At 40.1% G+C, this 27,982-nt stretch overlaps 1 protein-coding gene across 2 annotated transcripts; it reads right to left on the bottom strand.

Moving 5' to 3' along the window:
- On the bottom strand, positions 1-27,953 carry LOC144074310 (breakpoint cluster region protein). 2 transcript variants are annotated; one of them, XM_077600676.1, is made up of 23 exons: positions 26,318-27,953; positions 15,980-16,146; positions 15,318-15,422; positions 14,992-15,177; positions 13,169-13,276; positions 12,908-12,968; positions 12,768-12,820; positions 12,561-12,701; positions 9,429-9,550; positions 9,109-9,274; positions 7,962-8,081; positions 7,729-7,804; positions 7,548-7,652; positions 7,396-7,470; positions 6,533-6,630; positions 6,299-6,430; positions 3,566-3,625; positions 3,370-3,479; positions 2,282-2,421; positions 2,030-2,164; positions 1,812-1,917; positions 1,024-1,186; positions 1-937 (listed from the first exon to the last, which is right to left on the bottom strand). In XM_077600676.1, exons 1-23 carry the CDS (start codon positions 27,597-27,599, stop codon positions 848-850), a joined length of 3,801 nt encoding a protein of 1,266 aa, XP_077456802.1. In that variant the 5' UTR covers positions 27,600-27,953; the 3' UTR covers positions 1-847. The 2 variants fall into 2 exon arrangements, with proteins under 2 accessions (XP_077456802.1, XP_077456803.1); XM_077600677.1 differs by lacking the exons at positions 6,299-6,430; positions 6,533-6,630; positions 7,396-7,470; ... (11 more) ...; positions 15,980-16,146; positions 26,318-27,953 and adding an exon at positions 3,820-4,664.
- Between the last annotated feature and the right edge of the window lie 29 nt (positions 27,954-27,982).

Here is a 27,982-nt window from a genome sequence, read left to right on the forward strand (position 1 = left end):
TCCTGTTGTAAAGTAATTCTTTATTTACAGAAATGTTACAGTTTTAGTCAGTGTTCACTAGAAGCAGTCTTAAACATCCATGGAATAAAAAACAAAACATTTCTGCAAACAGATGTTAAAGTTTTTGGAATGATTTGGTACTCATTTTAACACTGTACATTGTCAGACATTTTTAAAATGAATACTGGAATTGGCCTGTTAGTAGTGTTGTTGAATATGAGAAGTAAAAAGTTACACAAATCCAATGGAAACTAACAATTACATTAGGGACAACAACAAAAAAAGAACTGACTAAAAAGGCTTTAAAAAACACAGACAACTAATAATTCAAAAAAATTCAAGCATTTTAGCAAGACATGACTAAAACATACCATCTAAATTTGACAAATAAATCTAATCTCTTCCAGTTCAGCTGTTGTCAACATGCCTGCATGTTGTGTGCTAACTGCACATTTCCGTCTCCAACTTGACAAACTAATTAAAGTCGACGTAAAAACAAAATTAACTGTTTGCTTCATTGGTTATCAGCAGGAATCCGTGGCACGAGCATTTATGGGCCAAATACTGCCAGTACACATCAAAACGTCCATCCAATAATATCCCACTATTCCACCGTGGCAAATTATTAAAGCAACGACAATGTTACAAATCCACAATATGAAGATAGCGGACGAGGATGAATTGCATCATGAAACATAAAATATTTTTAAAAAAAAAGGAAAAATATTGAACGCGTTAAAAAGATACAATCTAGTGATAAACCAGTATGACGCATTCTGGACTGGTGAAGTGACGGCTCCACTTAGTGGCAAAATTGTGCATCAGTCATCCCGTCTAAAAATAACGGCTATACTTCGGGAAAGAAAAGGTGGCTTTGCCGTTTGCTGTCAGGTGTCGGAATGCTTTCCAGTTGAAGAAAGTAGAGTAGGACTTGCACCTAACAAGATCAATGGACAAATGGACAAACATGGGTGAGCAGTTGGCGTTTCACTCCAGGCTGGCCGGCTGCCGAGCATACGCTACCTGAGCCATGACCTCCAGCGACCAGCTGTCGTTCATGGAAATGGGCTGCGAACTGTTAATGGTGATTTTGCTGTCTTTTTCGGACGGTCGAAGCAAAGTGGGGCCAAAAACGGTGGCCAGGTTGTGCAGGGACATCTTGTTAGAACTCTCATTGTCGGCCACCCTTATTAGGAGCACATGAAGGATTTGGTGTTAAATCTTTTGGTTGCTGTTGGATGTCAATTTCTTATTTCCAACTGTACACCGCGGGTGTCAAAAAGGCGGGTTGAGGGCTAGATACGGCCCGGCACGTCGCTTTTGAAAATCGTGTTTCATGGTAAAATTAAGATTATAGATAGACTATTGACTCTTTTTATTTCCTTAAAAAGTTAGATTTTAATTCAAATTAATGTGTTTAAATGAAAAAAAGTTGACAAATAAAAAGGCAATGTTTAATGTTTTTCACTTCTTTGGAAAGAGGCGTAAAAAAAAAATCAAAAAATAATTGGAAAGCATTTTTCTTTTTTTTCCCAATCAAATGTTTTTTTTTAATCAAAAAATTTGAACAAAAAAACTCACTCTTTCCCCCTGTTATTCTTATTGTAAATACGTAAAAAAATATATTTGCATTAGTTTTTCTTTTTAATAAAAAACAAACAAAAACAGGCAAGGTTTTCCATTGAATAAACTGTAAGTATGACGTGGACCGCGACAAAATTGAATCTGACATCCTTGATGTACACCCTTCACAGAAAATCAGTCACATCACTACTCATCTATTTTCAGAACACACCATATGTTTGTTTTACCTTTTCAGGTGATCAAGCAGAAAGAGAAAAGTGACCAGATTGGGTTCGGGCAGAGAGAGCAGCAGGTCGAGCATGCAGCTCTCCTTGGCCACGCTGTCAGAAAGTGCTGCAGAATGACATAATAGTTCAGAAAGTGCTGCAGAATGACATAGTAGTTCTTTAAAGCCCACACAAAAAATGCTTAATAATCAAGTTGAATTAGTAACGGACGGACGGACCTATGCCTCCAGAAAAGTTGGGGTATAACTCATCCGTGAAAAGAGGCTCCGGCAGCTCGCGGAAATACAACTTCAGCGTGCCGGCGATGGCGTTTACGTCCATGTCCCTCATCATGACGGATACGTCCTTGTTGTCTGTGAGGAAGGCAGAAGAAGTGAGTCAAAATCTCCAGCGCAAATGGCAGATCAGTTGCAATTCATGTTTAAGTCAGATTTATTTATTTATTATTGCCATATTGAAGTGAAACCCACTCATATCAAAGGCTGCCTTCAGAGCTTGGATCTCAGTGGCCACACCCGACACTCTGTAGATGCCCACTTCGTCCATTCCTCGGCCCTCAATCTCCTCAACGCACTGTCTCACGATGAGGGGAACCTTGGAGCGTTCCCTCCTGCAACAGAACAGGGAAAAAAAACCTCTTAGCAAACCGAACTCAACAGGCTAACCAACCACATTTGCTTGGTTCTACTTTAATGGAAGCTGTTTTTTGGTTTGTTTAACCATGCATTCAAATGACTCTGAAATTATGGTACATGGTCGATTGGTCGTCGGTCTTTTGGTCGCCCGGAAGGTTATTGATAATTACCATTTAAATCGTTGCTCAAATTCCCTAAATAAAAACTGCGAATTATTATTTAGTCATACTTAATGCCCTATAAATTATTAGGCTAAAGAAAAGGTCCAAATTTCCCGCACTTTTATTGTTTTTTGTTGGAGAACTTGTTAAGACCCTGACTGACGTAGCTTCTTAAAGGGACAACGCATGTACATACAAACTCTTATACACTCACACGTCGGCTCAGTGAAACTGCTTTTTGTTGGCTTTTATTGATGCGTAGACCGTGTTGTTTTACCTTGTTTTGTCGCCGGTCTTTTGGTCGTCGGTCTTTTGGTCGCCGGTCTTTTGGTCGCCCGTTGTCGCGGTCAGGGCGACCAAAAGACCGGCGACCAAAAGACCGCACACGGAAATTATATACGTTGCAATACAGGCATAAAAAAAAATGAAGACACCTAAAAGTGCTGAAAAATCAAAATTCCGAAAAGTGTAAATGAAGAAAATATTCAGTGCTACTCAAAAAATTAAGAATAACAGGTAAAAGTTGTTTAATTTTGGCCATCTAACAGAAATGATGACACCAACAAATTGTATTGTGGCAAAAATACACTGTTTTGCATTTTTTAAATTTAATTAATATGTCAAATTCACCTAAGTTCGACTGCAAATATGCAACAACCCTTCAGGACCGTATTCTAATTTTTTGAGCAGTACTAGATGTCATCTTTTTGGCCTCAAATTTGTGAATTCAGCAGATTAACGTGTGATAATCGAACAACTCACTTGGTCACAACATTAATTTTCACCCCAAACACGCCAGACTGTTTCCGTGAAGGCATCCGCTTGAGACTGAACTCTCTGCTGGTAAACTTCATTGAAAGTTTTACTTCAACCTAAAAAAAGGATAAATATCTTGTAAACATGACAATAGGAAAATTTGGCAGATTGAATTTAAGCCACTTTATCTTGTGTGACTTACCCCATTCGTCGCCAGGACTGTCCTCTGCCAATCTTTGTTTTGCAAGTTTTGAGGATCCAACTGTGAAAATACAATGCAAAATATGATCGATAGTGTCTTTTTTATTTCAAAACAGTTGATGAAAAATTGAAAAAATTGGCATTTGCCGAATTATAGTGAATTTGAAGGTATTTAGCGAATTAGAATGGAAGGACACGAACGTGTGTTTCTGTATATTTAAACAATATGCAAATCCATGGACTTTGTAGGTTTACCTTGGGTCTAAGCAGACTGCTACGGACTCTGTCCCAAAGACGGCTTCCCGTACTTTGGGGTTTCCCGGGTGCCATATGGACCTCTTCCTCCAATCCAGAGACTATCTGACACACACTTTCCTCAACGGGACAACACTCGCTCATCCTTCCTGGCATGAATCCGTCAACTTTCGAAAATGTCCTTGCGTCTATCTATCCTAAGGCAAGACAACAACGAGCCCGCACTAAAAACCAAAGTCGCTAACATGTCCATCTTGCATGACTTGTCAAAAATCTTCATCAAAAGAAGAAGCCCAGACCAATGCTTACCCGACTTTCTAAAATCATTGCAAGGCAGTCAGTGCTTATTCCAGCAGGATTGAAAACAAGGAATAAAGCCACACTGCCTTTGTGTTGTTCTACTTCTACTTGGATTGGAGAGATTACTTTAGAATCCCCTCCTACCCTGATTATCGGCATGCTCACGCCTGCTGTTGCTTCTCACTGTCACAAGTGTTCAATGCCAACGGGGCAATCGAAAGCATATGGACGCTCTATGCCAGGGGTGCTCAAGCTTTTTTGTTCAAACATCAACTTTTCAGGGGCGGCACGGTGGAGCGAGTGGTTAGCGTGTCGGCCTCACAGCTCTGGGGTCCGCCTGTGCTGAGTTTGCATGTTCTCCCCAGGCCTGCGTGTGTTTCCTCCGGCCACTGATTCCGGGTGTCCCCTGCCTCTGGCCCGGAGACAGCTGGGATTGGCTCCAGCACCCCCCGCCACCCTAATGAGGATAAAGCGGTTCAGAAAATGAGATGAGATCTACTTTTCAAGGAGCCAACTTTGCGCCATCTCCCCTTTTTTTGAGAGCTCAGCAGTTATGTATGCTGATGCTGTATACTACTGGTGTCAAAGTGGCGGCCCGCGGGCCAAATTTGGCCCGCCACATCATTTTGTGTGGCCCGAGAAAGTAAATGATGAGTGCCAACTTTCTGTTTTATGATGAAATTCAAATGAAGATTGTAGATTATTTCCTGTGTTTCCTCATTTTAAATCAATAATTGCAAAAATTTGTACTAATTTGAATGTCCAAAAATGATCTATCGATTAGCACGATCGAGAAAGCTGTCAATTTATTAATCGATTAATTTTGGCAGCCTAGTTGGAAGACATAACGGCCCTCCAGATGTAATTGAAACTACCACGTGGCCCGCGACAAAAAATGAGTTTGACACCCCTGTACTAGATGTATGGGCAGGTAGTAATCGTGCTTGAACTCACGATGGCGCTGTTTCCAGCAAAGTCCCATATAAAATTTTACTACAAATTCAAACCTTGGATCAAAACTAACTACTACGTCGATCGCTAAGGTACTATTGGTGGATCGCATTATATGTATTGAGCACCCCTGCTCTGTGCCATGAAAATCCTTTAAAATTCACTCATCAAAACAGTTAGATTTAAATGTGCTCTTTTCGCACAGGAGTACACTTTTTTCCCATTTGTAAGGAATCAGAAAATGAATGAATGCAACTTGTTTTCCTCCAAAGCAGACAATGTTGTAGCCCACCATCTCATGGTACAACTGGGAAATCCCTTGACCAGTGGATCAAAGGGGGCTTTGTGTCTTCCTCCCTGCGGCATTCTCTGGACCAATGCCAACGGCTACATTTGGTCAAGCCAAAGTCTAATCCACCCTCTGTCACAACATTCTATTAAAGGTCAATCCGATGTGACCCACCAGCTAACACACACACACGTCGCTGCTTTTTCAATGGCCAAAAGAGACCCGCAGGCATGATTAGACAAAAAAAAAGCTTGGGGTCAGCAAAGCAGATCAATCGCCACAGTGAAGCAATTCCACAAAAAAAGGGGGTGATTTCACAATGTGCTTTAGTTTTAGAGTACTGTTTAAACGGCAGATTTGGTGGCCCATATATACATTTTTTTTTTTTATTTGGGACATTTTCAGAATAAGGCAGTTTGCTAAATTACAGATGAACACCATTTTTTGTAGTTTTAGGTCTGGCAACTGTTTGTAAAAGATTTTTTGGGGGGTGGGGAATCTAAAAATTATTTCCATTTTTTTAATTACGTAAAGTTTTTGAACTGTAGAATCCCCGTTTTTAAAAAAAATGTACATAATTTTTGCCTGTTTTGATTTAAAAAAAAAACTGTTTTCTTACTGAATTATTCCCCGTTTTAAGAACTACTATGTAAAAACCAACCATGACAAATATGACAAATCACCACTGCAAACAACAGCCAGTCATAGCAATTACTCATTTTACTTATTTTTGTTTGTTTGTTGATTATAACTAATATTAGAGCTTTCTTCAGCACGTTTCAGATTGTTTTCTGTTTTCCTTTACGCCCCAAATATTATTGTCCAATCTAAGCATCAAGGATGTTTGCATCTTGAGCACATAACTATACATGTTAAAAACAACAAATCCATACATGATAGGTGTCCACATATTTAGGTGGACAAACTTTGACAACCTACCTTAATCTGGCCTTTGACTATAATCTTGTCCGTCATCTCTCCATCTTCTTTGCTCTGCTTGGGCTTGCCGCAAGACTTTTCGTAGCAGAGCAGCCTCAGCATCTGGGAGCCTTCCAGCTCAATCTCAAACTCCTTGCAAAGAAACCAGCAGACAGTCACGTTTTGTCACAATTTCAATAGACATCAGTGCACGACCAAAAGACCATGTAAACACTCTCCCTCTAAAAGTCTCACCTCATTCCAGCTAGGCTCAGTCGAGTCCCTGTACACACGCGTTTTGGCTTTGTTGACAAAGTAGCCAAAGGAATCCACCTCAAGAGAGCAGTAAAGGTCTGATAGATACAATAAATAGGACATGGTAGAATTGGAGAGGTATTAATAATGCAAAACAATGCTCATTGATCTTATCTAGCTATATTACGTGACCGGCCGATTCGCCGAAAGACGTTTCGACGACGGACGTTTCGCCGACGGACATTTCACCGACGGACAGTTCGCCGATGGACAGTTCGCCGAACAGACGTTTCGCCGAACGGACAATTCGCGCGCTTGCCCCGCCCCTGGATCGTGTGTGTATGTTTTTCAACCTCGGCACAAAATCAACACAATGAGAAACATCCCCACTTTTATTTGTTTAATAAAATAATAAATTCAACATTTTAATTTTTTCGTGCATCATTTTGGGAATATTTTGAAGGGAAGACAAAACCAAACAACCCTCGATAGGTTGCATCTGAAAGTCAGGGTGGAGGCGGGGCAAATAGAGCCAACCCGGGAGAAGAAAGGTATCAAAATGTAAACCAAAATTTGAATTAAATTTAGTGTAAGGTTAGATTAAACTGATTTTTGAGTGTGTCTGCGTCGTAATCCAAGTTCATTTAAATTTGTTTATGTTATGTTACGAGCGCGTTGCCGTCCAAAAAGTATTTCTCTTGGAGTTGACGCAAAGAGTGAGAGAAGCTTAAAGAATGTGTACGCAGTGTTCCTGACTAATCCTACTTTTCCCTGCAGCTGTTCTTCCAGTTGACAAGCCTCGAATACGTAGAAGGAATTAACTGCGGGAAAAAAAAACCAAAACAGGCCAGCGTTTCACTCACTTGAGGTTTGTTTGAGACCCGATGCAGAGTGCACAATGACATTCAAGAAGCCGTACAGTCCAGAAGATTCGTCATCTGTGTCGGGAAACACAAATTTTGAGCTTTAGATCAAAACTAGTCAAGTGCTAGTTTGATGAAACGGTAGAACTCACCCTCTTTGCACATGGTCAGTGGAATAGTGTGGACAGTCTGGAGTTTCACGCACGAGTTGGTGAGCATCTGAAGCTCTAGAGATGTTAGAGAGAAGCTCTTGAAACCTAGAAGACAAAAGGAGACAACTTCAGATAAAGGAGTATGGGATCATTCTATAAAATCTTGAGTACAATAACTTGCATTTCTTCTGCTGCTCACGAATGATCTCCCTCCATTCGGCACGTTCATAGTCGGACGAGATCAGAAATGTGAAACCCTGAAATGGTACAAAAAGTGGTCAAGTACTGCAATGACAAGCTCTCAACAGCAGATGACAGCATCACATAAATTCAGGAGTAGCAATATTGGAGCCGCTAAATCACAACATTCAAAAAGGCTTTCGAATTTCAAAATAAAATGAGGCCATTGCAGACCTTGCCATTCCTGTTCGCCACCCTGAATGCCATGTTGGGTGACATGAGGAGAAGCAGAGACTCCTGCTCTGATAACCTCTTCCTCAGCCGCTCCATCACTTTGGGTCCTTTGGTGGTTCTCTGGGGATGAACAGAAGCAGGAGATACACTTCAAGAGAGTTCACATACAGATTGATCTATCTGGGGCGTCAACATTTGAGAAAAATAAAACACACTAAAAAAAAGTTTGATTCTCTGTTTTACTACTATAGGAACATCCAGCACTTGCGGTTTCTGAACAAGCAAAACCTGTGTGCGGTCGATTGGTCGCCGTCTTTTGGTCGCCGGTCTTTTGGTCGCCGGTCTTTTGGTCGCCGGTCTTTTGGTCGCCGGTCTTTTGGTCGCCGGTCTTTTGGTCGCCGGTCTTTTGGTCGCCGGTCTTTTGGTCGCCTGGACCGTGACAACGGGCGACCAAAAGACCGGCGACCAAAAGTCAGGCGACAAAACAAGGTAAAACAACACGGTCTACCCATCAATAAAAGCCAACAACGGCCATGAGCAGTTTCACAGAGCCGACGTGTGAGTGTATAAGAGTTTGTATGTACATGCATTGTTCCTTTAAGAAGCTACGTCAGTCAGGGTCTTAACAAGTTCTCCAACAAAAAACAATAAAAGTCCGGGAAATTTGGAGCTTTTCTTTAGCCTAATAATTAATAGGGCATTAAGTATGACTAAATAGTAATTCACAGTTTGTATTTAGGGAATTTGAGCAACGATTTAAATGGTAATTATTAATAACCTTCCGGGCGACCAAAAGACCGGCGACCAATCAACCGTGTACCGCAAAACCAGTACCAAAACGTCAAACTATGCTATTATATATCTATAAATAGATCTATTTTTACAGGTCTATAGTGAAATGTGTATTACAAACTTTCTTAAATTTGGCTGTCAGCCCTCCCAAATAAAATGGATTGGCCGCCTATTTTTACCTTATTTGACCAGAACCAATTTTCAATTGTATGATCAAATCAGGGTCATCCCTTAAAAAATGTTTTCAAGGATTCGTTCATTTTTTTCCAAAGGACCGTTGAATTTACAAATAAATGACCCGTTTTCGTATTTTACAGGTGGATTATTTAAAATGAAAGCATTAAAGCTGACTTACCTTTTCTCTTTGGATATCATTCTTAATTTGGGACAGTTTAATCTTCATGGCATCAATTTCCTCATCCGGAACCAAAGGGATCGGTGTCGACTCGCAGTCCTCAATGGTCTGAAAAGTCAGGTCCACCAGTGGAATGTACCATTTGCACTCATACTGTTGTCCTTTCCTTTAATGGAACAAATTGTGCATTCAGTTGACGCCACGTGTTTGTTTTGCGAAACGTTAGCAGCTTCAACGAGAAGGAGTTTTAGGTAGAATGCGAACCAGTGGAATATTCAAATGACATGGAGGCTTTGACTCGGTCGGACTGATGCACTCACCCGGCGGCCTGTTTCTTCAGCTTGGTGCACAATAGCAGGTCAGTAAAGAGGAAGACATGACGGAGTTTCCTGGAACATTCAACCAGTTCCACCATGAAGCGGTCCCTCAGAAGTTGACGATTCTGACAAAAAAACAAAACAAAAAAAACACTGTTACAGAAACTACACAAGTTACATCACCAATAACACTGAAATGGGACTAATAAAAATCGGAATAATTCACAGCCAACCCACTTTATGACACATGAACATATTTTTTAAAAACAACAACCATTAACAGCTATTTTTTTTCTGTTGCGCAACTCCAAAAAGTAGAAAACTTTGCGATGGCTTCACGATGATGCGATAAAATACCGATTCATTGCACAACGATAATTTGCCAAAATTACAAATTTTATCAGGTTTCTAATTTCCAATCATTTAATGCAGGGGTGTCAACTCGGGTTGCTTCGCGGGCCGCATTAACGTCAACTCCATTTCATGTGGGCCAGACCATTTTAGATCTAATATTTAGATTTTTTTTATTTTTCTAAATTGGATTAATAGAACTGGATCAAAAGGCCTAAATAGTCCCTTTTTGTAGATCTAAAGCAATGTTTATTTGAGCTTTTTTTTCTTAGTATTGGAAAATGTCTTTTAATCATGTTTTTTATTTCAAATGGAAACAAAATCTTTTTAAAACGGAAAAAACGCAAAATATTTGTATATTTAATTTTAGATTTTACAAAATGCTTTTTGAACTAAAAACAAAAGAAAAAAATGGATTAAAAAACTGCAATGATTGATTTTAAAAAGGGGAAAATCAGGAAATGTAATGTACATTTATCATCATTTGAATTTGATCCTAAAATAGAAACTCATGATTTACTTTCTCGGGCCGCACAAAATGATGCAGCGGACACCTGTGGTTTAATGGAAACCATTCATTCTTCCAAACAAACTGACATTGAAATGATGTCACTACTAATTGTGCTTCACAAATCAATATGCCAATTAATTTTTAGAATCCGGGTGTCAATATGACAAAAAAAATCAAACCAACAAACTAATGAAATGGACAAAAAGGAGAATTCCAAGTGAGAAAGTTCATATAAACGGATTACTTTCACAATCGAATCCTTCCTATTTTTTTTAAATACCCCAAAAATGTTGGCTCTGGTCGAGTACTGAATCTTATAATCAGAGCCTGCTGCTCTTGTTTGATGCATTCTTGGGCGGCTCCAAGTTTTCCGCACTTTAACCTCTGGGTGGAGGCTGTTTACATTGTGACACTACTGCCCATGTGAGGGAGGCTATGTTGCCAAACACGAACTGCACTGACAAAAACAAGGAAATCCATGCAGGACAGACAAGAGGCACCTCACTCTGCCCTGGTTTCAAAACTTGGTTGGATTACATCCGCTTATTGCTTTGATGACACAACGGGGATGGCCAGTGCTCAATAATCCAATGGAAAAAACAGCTGTTAGTGCACCCTTTTGTTTTTACTCATTGGTTTTAGTGACATTGAGAAATGAGTACTATTCAATGTGGACTTTAAACTCTGCTGGTTTATATGCATTAGAACAGGGGTGTCAGACTCGGGTTGGTTCGCGGGCCGCGTTAACGTCAACTTGATTTCATGTGGGCCGGACCATTTTAGGTATAATATTTAGATTTTTTTAATAAATGGATTAAAAGCTCTGAATATTCAGTTTTTTATAGATCTAAAAGAATGTTTATTTTAGCTTTTTTTATATTTTTTATATTTTACAAAATGATTTTTGAACTAAAAACACAGAAAAAATGGATTTAAAAAAATTGCAATTATTGATTTAAAAGGGGGAAAATCAGGAAATTTAATATTCATCTATACTCTTCATTTTAATTTGATCCTGAAACAGAAAGTCGGCACTCATGATTTACTTCGCCGGGCCACACAAAATGATGCGGCGGGCCAGATTTGGCCCCCGGGCCGCCACTTTGACACATGTGCGTTAGAATTTGAACCAAGCGAATTTAGTTAGAAATACGACTCAGTAATAATAAGTGGCTTTTTAGGTTATTTTTGGGGCGGTGGACTAGTGAATTTTGGGAAGGACGGGAGGAAACTCATGGCTAATCAACAGGCCTTCCTCATTTGAGAGACCCTCGCCTCCTGTGTTTGCACTGGTTAGTCATAAGCTTCCTTTTTGCTCCATTTCCTTCACAACTAAACAGACCCGACTCGGTCGGATGAGTCAGTGGCCAGCTTTTTTTTTTTTTTTTTGAGATTCCGGACACCTTGTACTTTCAGCCAGTTACCGTCAACACCCACCATGAAGTGGAAGAGCGGAAGGATTTTTGTAAGGTCACTTTACCTGAAGCCTTTGTCCATAAACAAGCTGGAGAATCGGCGTTTAGCGGAATGTCATGCTGACATTAGGAACAGTGTATAAAGCAACACTGTTTCAATTTGGATTTTTGGCAGATTGATTGTCTGTCCTTTTAAGGTTTGCCTTTTGCTACTATTTGGCTGTTTAATAAGTCACACAGAAAGCTTGATTGAAACAAGGAGCGCACTAATAAGGCTCGAAATCAGTTGGAATAAAAAAAACGGGCGGCTGAAACGTTGTTTGCAATAGCCAGCTGTGCTGTATATTGTTTTTTTTTACCTTAGTAATGATCATAACAACTTGAAAAAAACCCTCATATATTTGTAGCTGCATTCCCTTGTTGGACACTCTTTTAAATAACATAAGCACACAGTTAAAAAAACAACTCAATAAATATAATTGAATAATAGATTTTAAAATATATTTAGAATGAAATATTGAGTTGAGATTCGAACCCAGAATTTATGACTGTAAAGCTGGCCAAAAATTTATTGGTTCATTGGAAAACAAATCAATTTATAGATTAAATGTTGTGCATTAAATTCAATTCAATTACTGCCGACAATAATTGAATGAATCTCCCTAATGAGGCCAAAACTGTGAGACTTTAGAGTGGTTATTATTGCAAAAAAACCCCTATAAAATTCAATTATTAGGGCATTTTACAGTGCAGTATTACCAGGGTACCTATCCCAGTTAAAAATGATTCTCTGTTAATGAGTGTGTTGATTCTACATTTTATTTTGTTATTAATTTTCATAGCTGGTGATCAACTAACCTCGCCCTTCTTTACGGTCATTGACTGCCTTCGCGGCGTGATTTCTTCATTAATGCTGGACAGGAAGTTCTGCGAGATACGCAGGGCATCCTGCAGCAGTGGATAGTCGGGATGGCTGGAGGGAGTTTGCTTCAATAAATCCTAAAACCAAAACAAGACATTTTTAATCCCAAAACGCCATGCAAGCATTAACGCTGCTTGACTTACATGCAGAACAAGTGTGCTGCGTGTCACCCGGTCTACGGGCTTGTAGAGAAGAGCTGCAGACGGAGGAGGAGGAGGAGGAGTCAGCAAAAAAAAGTGGTCGGACTCAAAATACTCAATGGTCATTTCACTAAAATACTCACTCTCAAGAGATTTCTTGGTTGACTGGTCTTTGCTATCCTTTGTGCTTTTGACCTTGAGATTCTGTCAGGAAGACATAATGGCAACATCAAATAGGAGCCAATGCCCCGAAGCATTGTATAATTAAAACAATCAGCGCCGTGGCAAAGAGCTTTTGTGGCGCTTAACAACAAAGTGCTCCGTCATCAGTTGTCCCAAGCGGCTACGCGGCATCAAACGCTCAAGTTGTGCAAGTTCCCGCTGTGCGTGCTGTTATTACATACCTCAGATATCTGTGCAAACTGCGTGTTGGCCTGGCAGCACTTGTCTGCCGTCTCCACGGCAACCGTATAGTTGTCCACAAATGCCCGGTAGACTCCGAGCTGGCTGGCCTGCAGGACACGGACAGATTCCAAATGAGATTCATTGCAGAACACCAAGAGAATCCAAATTCGGTGTATTGCATTGTCCATCAAAAGTACAGTAATCCCTCGAATATCGCGGTTCATGTAGACCAGACATGGCCGCGATAATTAAAAAATCGCCAAGTAGGGTCACCCCTATTATAACTAAAATTTTTTTCTTCAGTGCTAAGTCCTAGTAGCAAGAGTGGCTTCCACTTCCAAGTTTCAGCGTGAATTTTCACTTTAAAAAAAAATAGCCGAAAAAAATCGCGAAGAAGTGAATTTGCGATAAGTGAAGTCGCAATAATCGAGGAATGACTGTAGTCAGCTGCTCATAAATTAACCGTCATTCAGGACTATGTTCTTATAAAATCTTGAATGATCATTTCATCACATAGCTGTTTAACCCATTGACTGTCACAGTGTATGTGCTGAGCAAAATAATAACGATATTGAAATATAAAATTGACAATGTGACTTTTTGAGGGTTACAATTTATTCCAATATTAAAAATGGAAGCTTTTTTCAGCGGATGAATGGAAAAGCTCTGTTAGGAAAGACTGGTTAACTCACCACGACCACATTCTATTCATATAAAACCGTTTAATCTTGGCTAAGGAGGTTCATCTGGGAATGATGGAGATTGCCAAATATACATAAAAGGGATTTTATGGGTGCTTTTATGAAGAAAAACTAAAGTTTGCGATGTTCAAACAATATAGTGTGCAGGCCTACCATAGATATACACTCAAAACACCAATTAAAGGTGACAGACGCCCAATCCATTGAGATCATTTGCTGCCAGCCCCAACCAGTCAAAATGGAAAGCACGTCTGTCACCGTCAATGGCAGCCAATCAGGTCATTTATAAGAACCTTAACATTAGGCAGGCACAATGCAATTGCTGCATTCTAAAAAGGAAGAGAAGTCAAATTCAGGGACAACAGGGATTATTAAGGATTAAATTAAAAAGCATGCCATAAATAAACTAGGTTCTGACCCTTCATAAGGGATGAGCGAATGAGAGAGTCCGCTTTAATTTCTCATTTTCTTCTTCCACCTTTCTATTTTTAACATTCGACATCCTCACTGAGGTCAAAGGCCTTATTGTCAAATAGTTTTAAAAAAAACTTAGTAGTTGGGAATTTGCTGTGCGTACGAAATTGAAAGAAAATAGAGGCAAAGCCAGAACGACCTGATTTGTTTTGTGTGTATACATAAAAATCCATCCATGAATGTCTTTTTTCATCACGTGCCAACATGAAATAAGCTCTTTTCCAGCAACCTCCTATAGAACCTTTTCTCTTTTCTTTACTGCTTGTCATGTGGTGAGGCAATGCTTTTATGGGGCTAAAAAATGACTCCAGGCAGTCTATTCACACGTGCACACTGGAAAACCAAAAAAAGTCTACGTAAAGTCAACAAGAAAGGCCATGACAAAAAATCTCATTCTTCTCATTTCGTTCAGACGAAGCACAAAATTAACTCCCAATTTTCGACTTCTATGCCCGCATGTGACATCATAGGAAAAGGGGCAAACAAGTTGTGGCTAATGAGCCTGAACATGTTTTTACCCTGACTCTTTTTCTTTGGTAATCGCCTAAATGTTCGTACTATGATTCCCTTTGTTTATATGGACAATTCAGTCATTGAAGTCAATCGGGGGGGGGGGGAAGATGGGAAAGCTTGAAATGATATCATACCAGTTTCTGGAAGAGGTCTCCCACACATTGTTGGATGCTCCAGTCGTGCACGCGAGGGAGGAGGGCGTAGTAGAAATCTTTGTGGATCTCGTGGAGCTCTGGCACTTTAAAGAAAATGGTCTCGATCTGTTGGATGCTCAGCATCGGTTGGGATGTCGTGGCTGCGGCCCGGAGGGGCTTCATGGGCTTTTGAAAACAAAAGATATGATGTTACGAAGGAAATAAGATCAGAGGTCAATCAGAACTTCAGTGTTTTTTTTTTTAAACAGTATCTTTGAATCCAAACCTGAAACTAAAAAGGGAAAAAGCGTGCATGTTCAACGTACAATTAAAAGTGCTTCAAGGTGGTTTAGGTAGGTCTCCTCGCTGGCCAGGATTCCGGAGAGGACCCACTTTCTCATCGCCACACCTTTTTCCTGTTCCAGTTCAACCTGACATAAACATGGATATGACAGTCATAATGTTGATGGATGTGTAAACTGCATACCTGTCAACCTCTGCCGATAACTGCCCTTATAAATGATTATGATTCCCCTTACAAACCCCCCAAAAAACCTTACAAACACCGTACGTTTCGTACGGTGTTTGTAAGGTTTTTTGGGGGGTTTGTAAGGGGAATCATAATCATTTATAAGGGCAGTTATCGGCAGAGGTTGACAGGTATGAAACTGTCAAATTGATTGCACACTTAATGCTCCAAATATTAGTGTTACATGAGGAAACACATTTTATTACACTTAGTAGCAGTTCTCATTCCAAGTGTTAAGTCATTGTGACATCTTAAAGAAGATACTTTTGTTTCCAGTCTAGAAATTGAACAAGCCTTAGTCATTTATTTTACTTGTGTGATTTTTTTAAATTTCATTTCTTGGGGGATCTGGAACTCTTTCATGCACGAATAATGACTTATAGGGGACTTATTTTTAAACTTTCAGTTCAAAGTGGCAATAAACGGGGTCAATGTTTATTTATTTAAAAACAAACATACAAAAAAGGGCAGAGCAGACTCCAGGGAACCAGACAAGTGCATGTCTCGGCTGCCTCGACTTTTTGATTGGAGTTTAGGCGAGGAAGGAGGAGAGCCGCTGAGGGAGAGCGCATCCTGACTAGAATGTTCCAAGTCAGAATTAAATGATGGAGAGGCGGCTTCAGTATCTGTCAAAAATAGGAGCAGACATAATATTTAAAGTTGTTTCGCAATCAACAGTCTAGTAAAACATTAAGAAAAAACATCATATCACATATGGTAACAGTTTAGTTCAATGTAAATGTGCATATTATGTGTGTGCTTATCTGTAGTATAAAGATTAGATTAGATAACTTTATTCATCCCGTATTCGGGAAATTTCACTCTCACAGTAGCAAGAGGGTGAGACTACAGACACAGGAAAATACATTTTAAACATAGATAAATAGGTAATAAATAAGTAAATGAATAAATAAATAAGCATGTTGCATGAAATATTATATATATATATATATATATATATATACACACACGCGCACACATACACACATATACATATATATATATATATATATATATACACACATAAACATACATATATACATAAATATATATACACGTATATACATACATCTACATACATATATATACGTATAGTATACATACATATATATACACACATATACACATATATATACACACATATACATATATGCACACACATATACATATATATATATACATATATATATATATATATATATATATATATATATATATATATATATATATATATATATATATATATACACACACACATACATACATATGTATACAAGAGGAGGTATTTTAGAGGTATACAGGTTATTTTCGAGATATAAAACGAATACAAAAATTCCAAAAGTTAAAGAAAGTTATAGTAAAGTTTCGGACCCACATTTTCAGTTGCAATTTGTATTAATTAGTTTATTCATTCATTCAATTAAAAAAATCCATATTTGCCGCGGTCAGAATTGAAAGGCAAAAATGCACACAAGCAAGTCTAAAACTCTGAATAGTAGTATTTACTGCACTCCAATATTTAGAACCCTGCATCCTGTAATTATGGCCATCTGTCTATGACTCACCAAGTCGTCAGCACTTATCAGAATGATCAATTTTCTCGTCAATTTGTCTACGACTGGATCTCAAAAAGGAAAAAAAAATAGCATGCATCCTCTAGAATGACAGGCCTGCCAAGAGCAGCTCATAAAAAGCTTGCAAACAGGAAAGAGAGGATTCCGGAAAGGAAGGGAGGATAAAAAGGAGTTGCTCTCAAGAGCCATGGGAAACCAAGGCACATTTAACAAAGTGACATCCACAGTGGCTCTCTGACAATGGAGTCCAACAAATAGAGAGGGCGAGATGTGTATTGACCGTGTCTGTGTGTGTGTCTGTGTGTGTATGAGAGAGACAGAAATGAGAACCGTCCAAACAACGAGGACTGGTACACAGGGGAAGTCCTGTGTGAAAGGCCACTCTGTGTTTCAGAGAGATTATCCATCAAGTCTGCCAAAGGATGAATAACACATCCTACAGCAATCAGAAACTTCAGCGCCAACCACTATCTCCTACATACATGAGCCCATCCACCAGCATCAATTTGACATTTACAAGTCAGAAATTCCAATACAGCAATACCTTGAGATATGAGTGCCCCGACATGCGAGGAATTTGAGGTACGAGTAAAATTCCGAGCAAATATTTACCTTGAGATATGAGACAAATTTGGAAATGCGAGCATACGAGACAGCGATAGGCTGATTATGATTTCAGCGCACCGTCTTTCTCGCCACATCGCCCTCGTGTAAAGATCTCTAGGAGCACTGGGCGGAGCGTTGCATTTTTTCCGTGTTTGTTTTTGCGTTAGCCAGTGCAGAATTAAGGGAAACAATGGGTCCAAAACGAACCACTTTGTATTTAGTTCATTTCTACGGGAAACGTTGATTTGAGATAAGAGTAAATTGACATATGAGCTCAGTCACCATTAAGTTCGTATCTCAAGGTATGACTGCAGTGAATGCAGCACAAGGTGACGTCAGCTACTAGAGTTTAATCGAGTCAAGTAATGCAAGTGGCAATTTTTTTTTTAAAGTTGTTACAACGGAAGAAAACGCAAGAGAAATGTGGTTAAAAAAATAAATGACTTTTTACGAAACCATAACAGAATGTCATTTTTGGAGCTAGCAATTGTGTCAGCCGTGCACCTTGTGAGTTCTTCATCTTTAACGCTCATTTGTATTGTTTTCTATAACTGAAATAAAAATATCCAGAATCAATAATGTATTATAGTGAAATTTTTGCCACCGCTCAAAAAGTTTCAGCTTTTCGGCAACCCAAAAATATTTTTCTAGATGCGCCCCTGCTTACATACCATAATCGGTAAGACTTGCATTTTTATACAGTGTGAACTGCATACCTGTCAACCTCTGCCGATAACTGCCCTTATAAATGATTATGATTCCCCTTACAAACCCCCCAAAAAACCTTACAAACACCGTACGACTCGTACGGTGTTTGTAAGGTTTTTTGGGGGGTTTGTAAGGGGAATCATAATCATTTATAAGGGCAGTTATCGGCAGAGGTTGACAGGTATGGAACTGATTGTTTTTATTCCATTCGGGTGAGAAAAGGGATATCAAATAAATGTCAAAGTAACAAGAATAGGGACTGAGGAAGTGTCCAGGCAGTTCTATCCGGGAAATTCAGGAATTCATTTTCAGCATCAAAGCGGAAACAGACCTTCTGCATTAGGTCATTGTAATTTGTTGTACAAAATTTGACAGCAGTTTTGTTTTCCCATTATAAATCCATGTTTTCTATTTTTTATCCTTACTGTAACTTCATGGTCTTCAGTCTTTTTTTAACTTTTCTGGCCATCTGAAGGAAACCAGAACAAAAAATTTGCACCGCAACAAATTAGGACACACCTGCCTTCCATAGACAGTTATTCATCCCGCAGGAATTTAGTTCCGACATACGATTAAAATATTTTGGGTTCTTCACCAAGACGGACGGCATAAATCACTGATGTTTGATGTGCTTCAGACATCACAATGAAAAAAAATAACTCCCAGTGAGAGTATCGGAAAATCTAGTGCAGCTGGGTAGAAGGTTCCATTTCCAACCAGTGAGTGTCTTTCTAAAGCTGCAAAAAATGGTTTCAAGCGTGCAGTAAAGCTGAAACAAATACTCTCTAATGACCTTACATAAGGGCTGCACCCTCCAGCTGTGGATCGACGGGATGCCGTATTTGACTCGGACTGGAACTCAACTCTGTAATTTTATGTTTTTTAAGAATTCCATGTGACTGCAATTAGTTCAAGATTATTCCAGGTTTTTTTTTGGTGCTACACTTAGATTTAGTTGTTTTTTTTTCATTCACACTGCCATGAAAAAGACAGCGAGGTTGAACCCGTTTTGTTTTGCTTGTAAAAGACCGAAATGAAGGCTGATTTCTTGATGATGCTATTGATGACAAAGCAAAGACATCATAAATCCTTAATCCTAATCCACGGAGATAAACGACGGTATCAGGCAGTGACAGATGTACATCTGAGACTGTTACAAAATCAGTGATTCACTCGCGCAGATAATCATTCGGTTTTATTTTTTCATGCGAAAATGTCTGACATCATCATCATCATCAGCCTTTGATCAAATTTGAACATCAGTTTTGACATTGTGTACTCTGATAACAGAAACATTGCACTCACTCAACATTGTGATCACCTATTTTGGGATTCAACCGATATGAAACATGGCAAAGAGGTTTATTGATTTGAATTCGGCAGCTGGATAGTGGCATCCATAATCCCGTGTATGGCTGCTGGGCTAAAGCCAAGGCCAGTGCCCTGACAGGTCATTGATCGGTGTGTTTAGACCTCCGGGAAGGGCTTCTGCTTCTCGCACGCATTCAAAATTAAACGTCTAGCGATTTGAGAACATGGGTTTTCTCAGGGTACTCTGGTTTCCTCCCACATTCCAAAAACATGCATGCTAGCCTAGCTGGTTGAACACTAAATTGCCCCAAAGTATGCGTGAATGGTTTCCTTGTGCCATGCAATTGGCTGATCCCCAATTCAGGGTGTCTCCGTAGTTAGCCGGGATAGGCTTAAGCACCCCCCGCGACCCTTGAGGATACGCGGTTCGGAAAAGAAGGAAAAATTCTTGCGAACAAATGCATATAAATTCGTGTTATATGGTAGTTATATTGATTTTTACAGAAACTAAGTTGTAAATCCTATCTTCGCAGTCACAAACTAAAAATATTCGTTGGTCGGACGGCCTCTAGAAGCGGCGAGGGCCACCCACACGTGCCTCTGATCTGCTGTAGGCCAGCCTAAAATTAGTGCCAGCCAGTGAACAGTATGGGTTAGTAAGTGGGCTTGCCCAGCCCAACGCACCTACTCATCAGAGAGTCGAAATAGCTCAGGGTGGTGAGACTACGGCCTGAGATGCTTCGTAAAAGAAATAAAGCACAGTAGTTTCAATCTGTCAAAACATTGGCAATACATACACTTTTAAAAAAACACTTTGTTCAAGACCAATATGATTATTACATTGCAGTAGACCTACTGCAGAGGTGTCAAATTTGCGGGCTACGTTGCACTTTTGGCTTCATTCTGAGGTTGTTTATGTCTGCTAAGCAGAACTACCTGCGTTTTGACACCTGTGCCCTACAATAAGGACAGTTCTTTTGTGATATATATATTTTTAATTACCATTCTGTTTCTATCAGTCTGTACAATCGCAGCAATTTTATGACATCAGTTTAATTAAACCGACATGTATAAACTCTAAAAGACTAGAACACAGGTGCATGAAGCACTGTGTATTAAAAGGTGGGCAAACTGGGATACTTACATTTGCTTGGCTATACAAGTACTGCCATTGATAAAATGTCTCTATGCACTAAAGCACGTGTCAAAGTGGCGGCCCGGGGGCCAAATCTGGCCCGCCGCATCATTTTGTGTGGACCGGGAAAGTGAATCAAGAGTGCCGACTTTCTGTTTTAGGATCAAATTAAAATGAAGAGTATAGATGTATATTAAATTTCCTGATTTTCCCCCTTTTAAATCAATAATTGTAATTTTTTTAATCATTTTTTTCTGTGTTTTTAGTTCAAAAATCATTTTGTAAAATCTAAAAATAAAAAAAGCTAAAGTAAACATTGTTTTAGATCTATAAAAAACTGAATATTCAGGGATTTTAATCCAGTTTTTTTAATCCATTTATAAAAAATAATCTAAATATTATATCTAAAATGGTCCGGCCCACGTGAAATCAAGTTGACGTTAAAGCGGCCTGCGAACCAACCCGAGTCTGACACCCTTGCACTAAAGAGACATGACTTGAGCAAACGGTGTCAAGTTTGTCTAAAACAAACTGTGTTGACTACTAAGGCGAGGAGCTCCACAGGTCAGGTTGTTAAGAGAGAGGTGAACTTGTAAGACACTTAGCATTTCATTATTACAGTTTCCCTGCACACCCTGCAAGCAGCTGAGACATTCCTTCGCACTTGCCTGCCAGCCAGCAACAGAGGCCCCTTTGACCGTGACCAAGGAGGGGAGCTGAGACAGCAAGAGCAGAGACGCTAAAGGGAGGACCAGCGACCCGGGGGGAGGTCCATAAGTTCATAAACATGCCAAAGATTTTTTCCAATTATCTACAGCAGAGCGTCTGTGTAAACAAGCTATCAGGGAGAGCTCGTGAGCAATGTGCGGTCTAGTCTGGCTTATATCTTAAACAACTTTTCCCCCCGTTTCAAGATAAGGCAACACAAAGGAGCCCATTCATAGGTTTTACTGTGAGAGCAGCTGGCGATGCTGGACCTGCTGTCATGATGGCCTGCCAGTTTTTGAATAGAGTCCACTGTAAACTGCACAGAGGAACAGGTGTATCGCACTTCCACACTGAGGCAGAACTGCCAACACAACTTCCTCCGGTGGGCTAACGTTTACGCTAGGAAAGGGTGAGGCTGCATTCTTTAGCGTCAATAACCACTGCGCTTCAGGTGCTGCTGTTTCCGTACAATGATCGGTCTGTCTGGACTATCTTGAGGAACCTTAAATAGCAAATAGTCCGCCAACTGACTGCATATAAGGACTAGGTGTAAAACCGGTTGATGCAGTAAGCAATCACGCCAAGACAGATGCATTGACAAACAACATGACAGTCAAGAAAGGTGTCAGTGCTGGAATGCAGGATAACAGTGAATCATGTCGCAAGACTGATTTAAATTATGGCTTTTGTCAAGTTGGGCTATTACCGTTTGACTCTGACTTCATTTAAGTACAGTTTAAGCAACTTTGAAAATGCCTTGATCAATGTCTTCAAGTACAAGGACGTTGTAATCAGCTGAGAGTCAGACTAGTATTAAGGCTCAACGGTAAAACTGAATACGTAAAAGGAAAACCCCCGGTGTTCACCGTTTGATATCATTTGGAAACAACCCGCTGTAAATTCCTACAGACAGCAACTCCCTTGAGCCACATTGAGGCCAAACATGTTTTCCAATGTCCATACATCATGCTGTTTGATGTTCAAATTTACTATCTGCATGGCTATTTACAAATATTAGTACTTCTAATTGAATTTCTATCTGATCCCAGTAAAGGCAATACAACATTATTGTTTAAAATATTACATTGTAGCAGACTGCAATTAACCTGCTTTTACCAAAGCATAAAAACAGCAAATATGTGCATTTTTCAGCAAATGACAAAGAATAGGCGCCAAACAAAGTACGAAATCAGTGACCTTCTCAATTAACGCAGTGCAGGCAACTGTAATTTTATCTACTAGATATAAAAAAATGAAGAAAAAAAGGGCCAACTATTCCTTGCATTTGTTAATTTTGCACTTAAGAGTATATTGACACAATTGCATAAACCGGGACTAGTTTGAGCCTCACACTACAGTCCTAAGAGCCAGATATATCTTCAAGCCGCTTTCAATACAACTTTCCTCGTTGCCAGTTAGAATTCATAATGATGATTAATTATGGCAATATTGGCCCACCAGAGAACTGGCCTCCTTAAAGCGCGCCTAAGCCAATCAGAAACTCCCCTCTATACAGCCAGACAATTGGCCCAGATAACCACAAACCAGGGGACAACGATCCCTCTAAGTTCAGGATAAGAGAGCAACGCAGTTCATAGTGAGAAAAAAAAACATTAGTACCTGCAGACAGAAGAAACAGATAGCCCAACCCTAGCGTCTTTACAAATACAAGATCAAGGTATAGTTTTTTTCCAGAACTCTTTAAATAAAAGTTGAAAAAAAGAAGAATGCGATCGCCACTGCTCCCCGCGAGTTCCTAACCACAACAAAGGCCAGTTTATTGGTAGTGAGCAGTAATTCTTAATCCGGCAACGTGCGCATAAATGCTATTACAACATCAGTGAATCCAGACATCTGGTAATTCATTATACAAGGCTCACGTGAAACAGCTGCGCCTTTTTGTCAGCACTAATTCTTATTTGGACAAGGGAGGCCACAACCACGGAGAACAGTAGCGTGAACATTTCCAGCATTTTGTCGTGTGCATTAGCCGGGGACACTCCATTAATTTTACACATCAAGGTCAGAATCAACGTTACAAGGGCTGTACTGTTTAAATTTGAAACAGGAAAAGGTTGAAAAGCTTTCCAACCTGGAAAAAGTTTGTCCACAAATAAAACACTCAAAAGTCAAGTGGGCATGAATCCAGAAGAACACCCCAAAGCAAGAAGGTGGGCCCTTTTTAAAGCACCAATTATAAACAAAACAGTCTTGAGTGATGTAATAAGACCTGCTCTGACTTGCAGGCTGCAAATTTAGGGGAAAAAAACTTAGGGCATGACTATAAAACGTTTTTTAGGCGGTGTGGCAATTAGGCAACATGGTGCCTTAAGTAAAATGTTAGACGTAATGCTTTTTAAGTGTGGATTAGCAATTCATTTTCTTAGGGGAACTTGTGAAAAGGTGGAACGGTTGTCCAGGGGCAACTGCGTAATACTGTTGTGTTCAAAATCAATTTAAAGTACTGTGTAAAGTCTCAAATAATAGTTAGAACTATATTGTGAACAGTTTGGTAAAGCAAGGAAAGAAAAACTATTCATTTGGTTTAAAGAAAGAAAAAAAATGCTAATTATACTTAACCCAATTGTATCCAAATTATATACACTATAAAAACAGGTTTACCTTTCTGCATGATTTTTTCCACATTTTTAAAATAGCTTGACATACCAATCGATAACTAATAATAGTTAGGTTAACACTGAAATCATTTTTCAAAAGAAATCCCTAATTCATCACCAATGCAGAAAATAAGAATATTAAAAGTCGCTATTTCTATTTAAAAATAATAAAAACTAAACTGCCGCCTACTTTCTACAGTACGACATGCATTTAATGTGTAACAAATGACTATTAACTTCTTTGACTTTGATTGAAACATCACTCACTGCCATCTCTCCTAACTCAAACTGATTGGACGTCTATGACCGCCGGATTGTGCATTGCAATCGTCCCAAAGGCGTGCTAGCTTACACTTCACGCCGATTAGATCACGCATGATCTGCTTGTTTTGTCACATGCTTTGTGTCCAAGAGCTTTGGACTGGATCACTTTATATAACAACACATTCTGTGCATCTGCCTTAATCCAACCCACACTGGATGATTTTCGAGAGCCCGAGAAAAACAATTTCCTGTAGTCCAATCCCGTTTTTCCCCCAGAATTTTTGCCCCTTTACCCTTGAAACACGACAAATAAAAAAAAACACCTCCCGACTTTTCCCAATGAGATCCCCCAATTGGCCAAACCACTTTTCATATCCCACTTAACATTGTTATATTGTTACCAAGTCAATACTTTCTCATAATCCCCAATTCTGCCATTGTGTTCACGCGTAACAACAGGAAGCACCAATGGCGAGCACTTCGATTGGAAGTCGTGTGACATTTTAAGCCAGTCAATCCTCTTTTTGAACGAGTTGTCAGGGATTTTCCATTCAGGACCTCCCGCTACAAAAGAGACTCCCTAAATTTATCACGCTAGACAAACCCCTTTAAGTTAACGAATCGGCACGAAGGACAACAACACTGATGTGTGCTGACACAGAAACACTAGAGTGGACCAAGCTAAAGTGACTGGGAAGCCTGGGGGCAGATTGTGCCGATGTCATGGCCTTTCTCTGAGTGCATTCTATCACTCAATGGGACACGAGCAAAAGTGGATAGAAAAAAAAAAAATAGTATGGGTCATCTTAAAAAAAAAAATCCTAATCTGTATCAATGATCAACGAATGTGTCAATCAGTGCTTTTTTGTGAACTGTGACATAGTCAAAATCTCTTCCCACTGTTGTATTGTTTGTAGCAAAAGCTGTTTAAAGCTTAACATTCATAACCAAGCTTTGGGGAGAACGTGTCTTATTGCTCATTATGCTGCGAAGAATATGCATTTCATCAAGCATTTTGTAGGTCATCTCATTATAGTTTCGTTCTCACCAGGTTGATAATAAATAAATAACTGCATAATAATCTTAGCCTCAAAAAATTCTGAGCTATATTTAGCGTATTAGGCAGTCATTTAATTCAAAAGAATGCTGGAGTTTTAGACAGTAATGTTATCTCAAAAGCAAAGCCAGGAAGTCTGAAGTGAAACTTTAACAAGCCCATTAGTACTGTTTGATTTGATTTTATATTATATTGTATGTGTGTTTTTAAACATTCTATGTTTTAAATCTTAGTACCCAGGAATTCTGTACGTTTTTGCATCAATACAACAATTTTGCTGAACTTTGCTATTTCTGGGGCGGTGAGTGCTTATCGATCTCTTCTTTTTTTAAGCTTTCTTGGATCTGTATTTTGCATCTTCTTCCCAAAAAGCCCAATTTCTGCTAAGACAAACAACATGAGTAGGATTATTTTCACATTCTTTTGCCTATAACGAGTGAGGGGCTAGGGAAAAGCAGTCAAAGGCAATCATGCTGAACATAGCCAAAGACATCGTGCCCCTAAGGCTATGAATGCAACCTAGTACTTCCGCATTCGGAATCCGAAGCACTTCCTTCATACTCGGGTGCATGGCAATAAATAAACTGACTTGCGGATCTTAAGTCACCAAAAAGCGCCTATATTTTACATTTAGGCCTTGTCGGGTCATTTATAAACAAAACTGAAAGACCTGCATCAACTATCCTGTTTTCAAGCCATTGTGTTGCTATTCATTGCGGCTTTTACGGTAATTGTGTTGACCTATTTCTGGATTATTAGTGTGTTTATTTTTTATTTTTTGAGAAACCCCCCAAAAATGGACCTTTACAGACTTACCCAGATCGCCTTGAACACTGTTGTCATGGGATGTCCTGCTTGATGTGGTGGACTCCCCATCGCTAGCCCAAAGGAGGGCTGCTTTATGTCTGATCTGTTCGGTCATCCCCACCTGCTGCTTCAGACATTTTTGGTAAATGGGCGTAGGTGGGCTGCTGCTGTCAAACGACTGCTGCGAAGGTGAGCGACTTTTGTATATATGGCTGGACTGGCTCGAGGAGAAGTCCTCCTCGCTTGAGGTTAAGTTCTCATTGGAGCTGCAGTCTGGAGTGTATCCTCCTCCTCCGCCGTCGTCTTCAAAGCCGGTAGGTGAGCAAGAGCATCGAGGCCAAGTATGGCGAGTGTTCTCCTCTACGCTGTGGTCTCTAATGTGGATCACTCGAGTGTCCCCCTCAGTCATCATCCCCCCGACGAACACGCTGGCGTAAGGTTGACACTCAACCGACTGCAGTTCAGATTTCCCCCCAGTGGAACCATCTTTCAGGAAGTGCTGGCTAACCTCTGGTTCGTCATAGGACCCATTAAAACCGCAGTTCCCCTCGGTGGACCGGGCCCTCTGAATGCACTTGTTTATGTTCACGTCCTCCGTGGTGGCTGACAAGTTCCCGGGTACAGAATAAAGAGTCCTCTTGCGCTCCATCTGCATGGCTTGACAGCCCAGCGTGCTGATCTTCTCGGAGACGTCCTTGTCGTTAACTTTGACCAGTCCTCGATCGAAATGGTATTCCATATTCACGTAGAAAGGTTTGTCTGGCCCTCCGATCACTGACAAGCCTCTGCTATCACCAACCGTGTGGGAGTTCGCTCTCCGGATGCGCTCAAAGTTGGACCTCAAAGCCGCCACAGAACCCGGTCCCACCGGGAAATCGGACAATTCCGTCTCGCCGGCCTTCTGTTTGGCAACCTCAACCTCTCCCTCTGTATGGGGGGACCATTTCCCTGTCTTCCCAGGTGCTGACTGTGGCTGTACTGCTAATAATTCCTCTTTGTGAGACATCTGGCTGTTTGGCTCGCAGGGAAGGTCTCCATCACTTGCCTGAGGAATCCTTTTAAACCCCCAACGTTGGCCGTCATAAGACTTTCTCTCTTTTGCCAATAGAGTCTGCAGGTAGATCATCCTAAACCGCTCTTTGTTGACTTCAGTCTCCAACTCTTTGATGGATGTCTTACATTTGTCCAGCTCCTGTTCAATATCTCCCATAGAATTCAACGCCATGGATGGTGGATCCGACTCAGGAAACTGGGTTTTCCAAGCCTCCACAAACCCTACCGGTTCAACCATAGTTCTATTTCTACTGCAGACAAACACTGGTGACGAGCAGATTAAAGACAAAAAGGCCCAAAAAAAGAATAGAATGAACTTAGCTTTTCATGTCCTAATGTCTCCATGGTGCGATGGGAAGGAAGGGAAATTATGGATCCACATGCACAAGCTGCCCAGTCTTTACTCGCTGTTACTGGTCACATTCCTTTACTCCGTAATGGCGAGTTGGGGGAAAATGAAGCTTTTCTTTGGATCTTTTGTGCAATCGTTCATTCACGAGAGATCCTTCGTCGTCTGTGTTTGCTGTCAGACTGAATTGCAGAGCTGCTGTTTTGGCCACACGTCGCAAAGCAGCAGCCTAAGAGGCGGGGCATCCATGAGAATTATACACGCAAAAACAC

Source organism: Stigmatopora argus, chromosome 5 (assembly GCF_051989625.1).
Source record: "Stigmatopora argus isolate UIUO_Sarg chromosome 5, RoL_Sarg_1.0, whole genome shotgun sequence".
Taxonomy (NCBI): domain Eukaryota; kingdom Metazoa; phylum Chordata; class Actinopteri; order Syngnathiformes; family Syngnathidae; genus Stigmatopora; species Stigmatopora argus.

Bases quoted from the DNA above. Each gene is read 5' to 3' on its own strand.
- LOC144074310 (XM_077600676.1), bottom strand. From the start codon at position 27,599: ATGGTTGAACCGGTAGGGTTTGTGGAGGCTTGGAAAACCCAGTTTCCT. The intron at 15,178-15,317 runs GTACGTTGAACA...TGTTTTCAAAAG, and splicing joins ACCTTGAAGCACTTTTAATT to CCCATGAAGCCCCTCCGGGC. The intron at 6,631-7,395 runs GTGAGTGAAACG...TGTATCTATCAG, and splicing joins GGGTCTCAAACAAACCTCAA to ACCTTTACTGCTCTCTTGAG.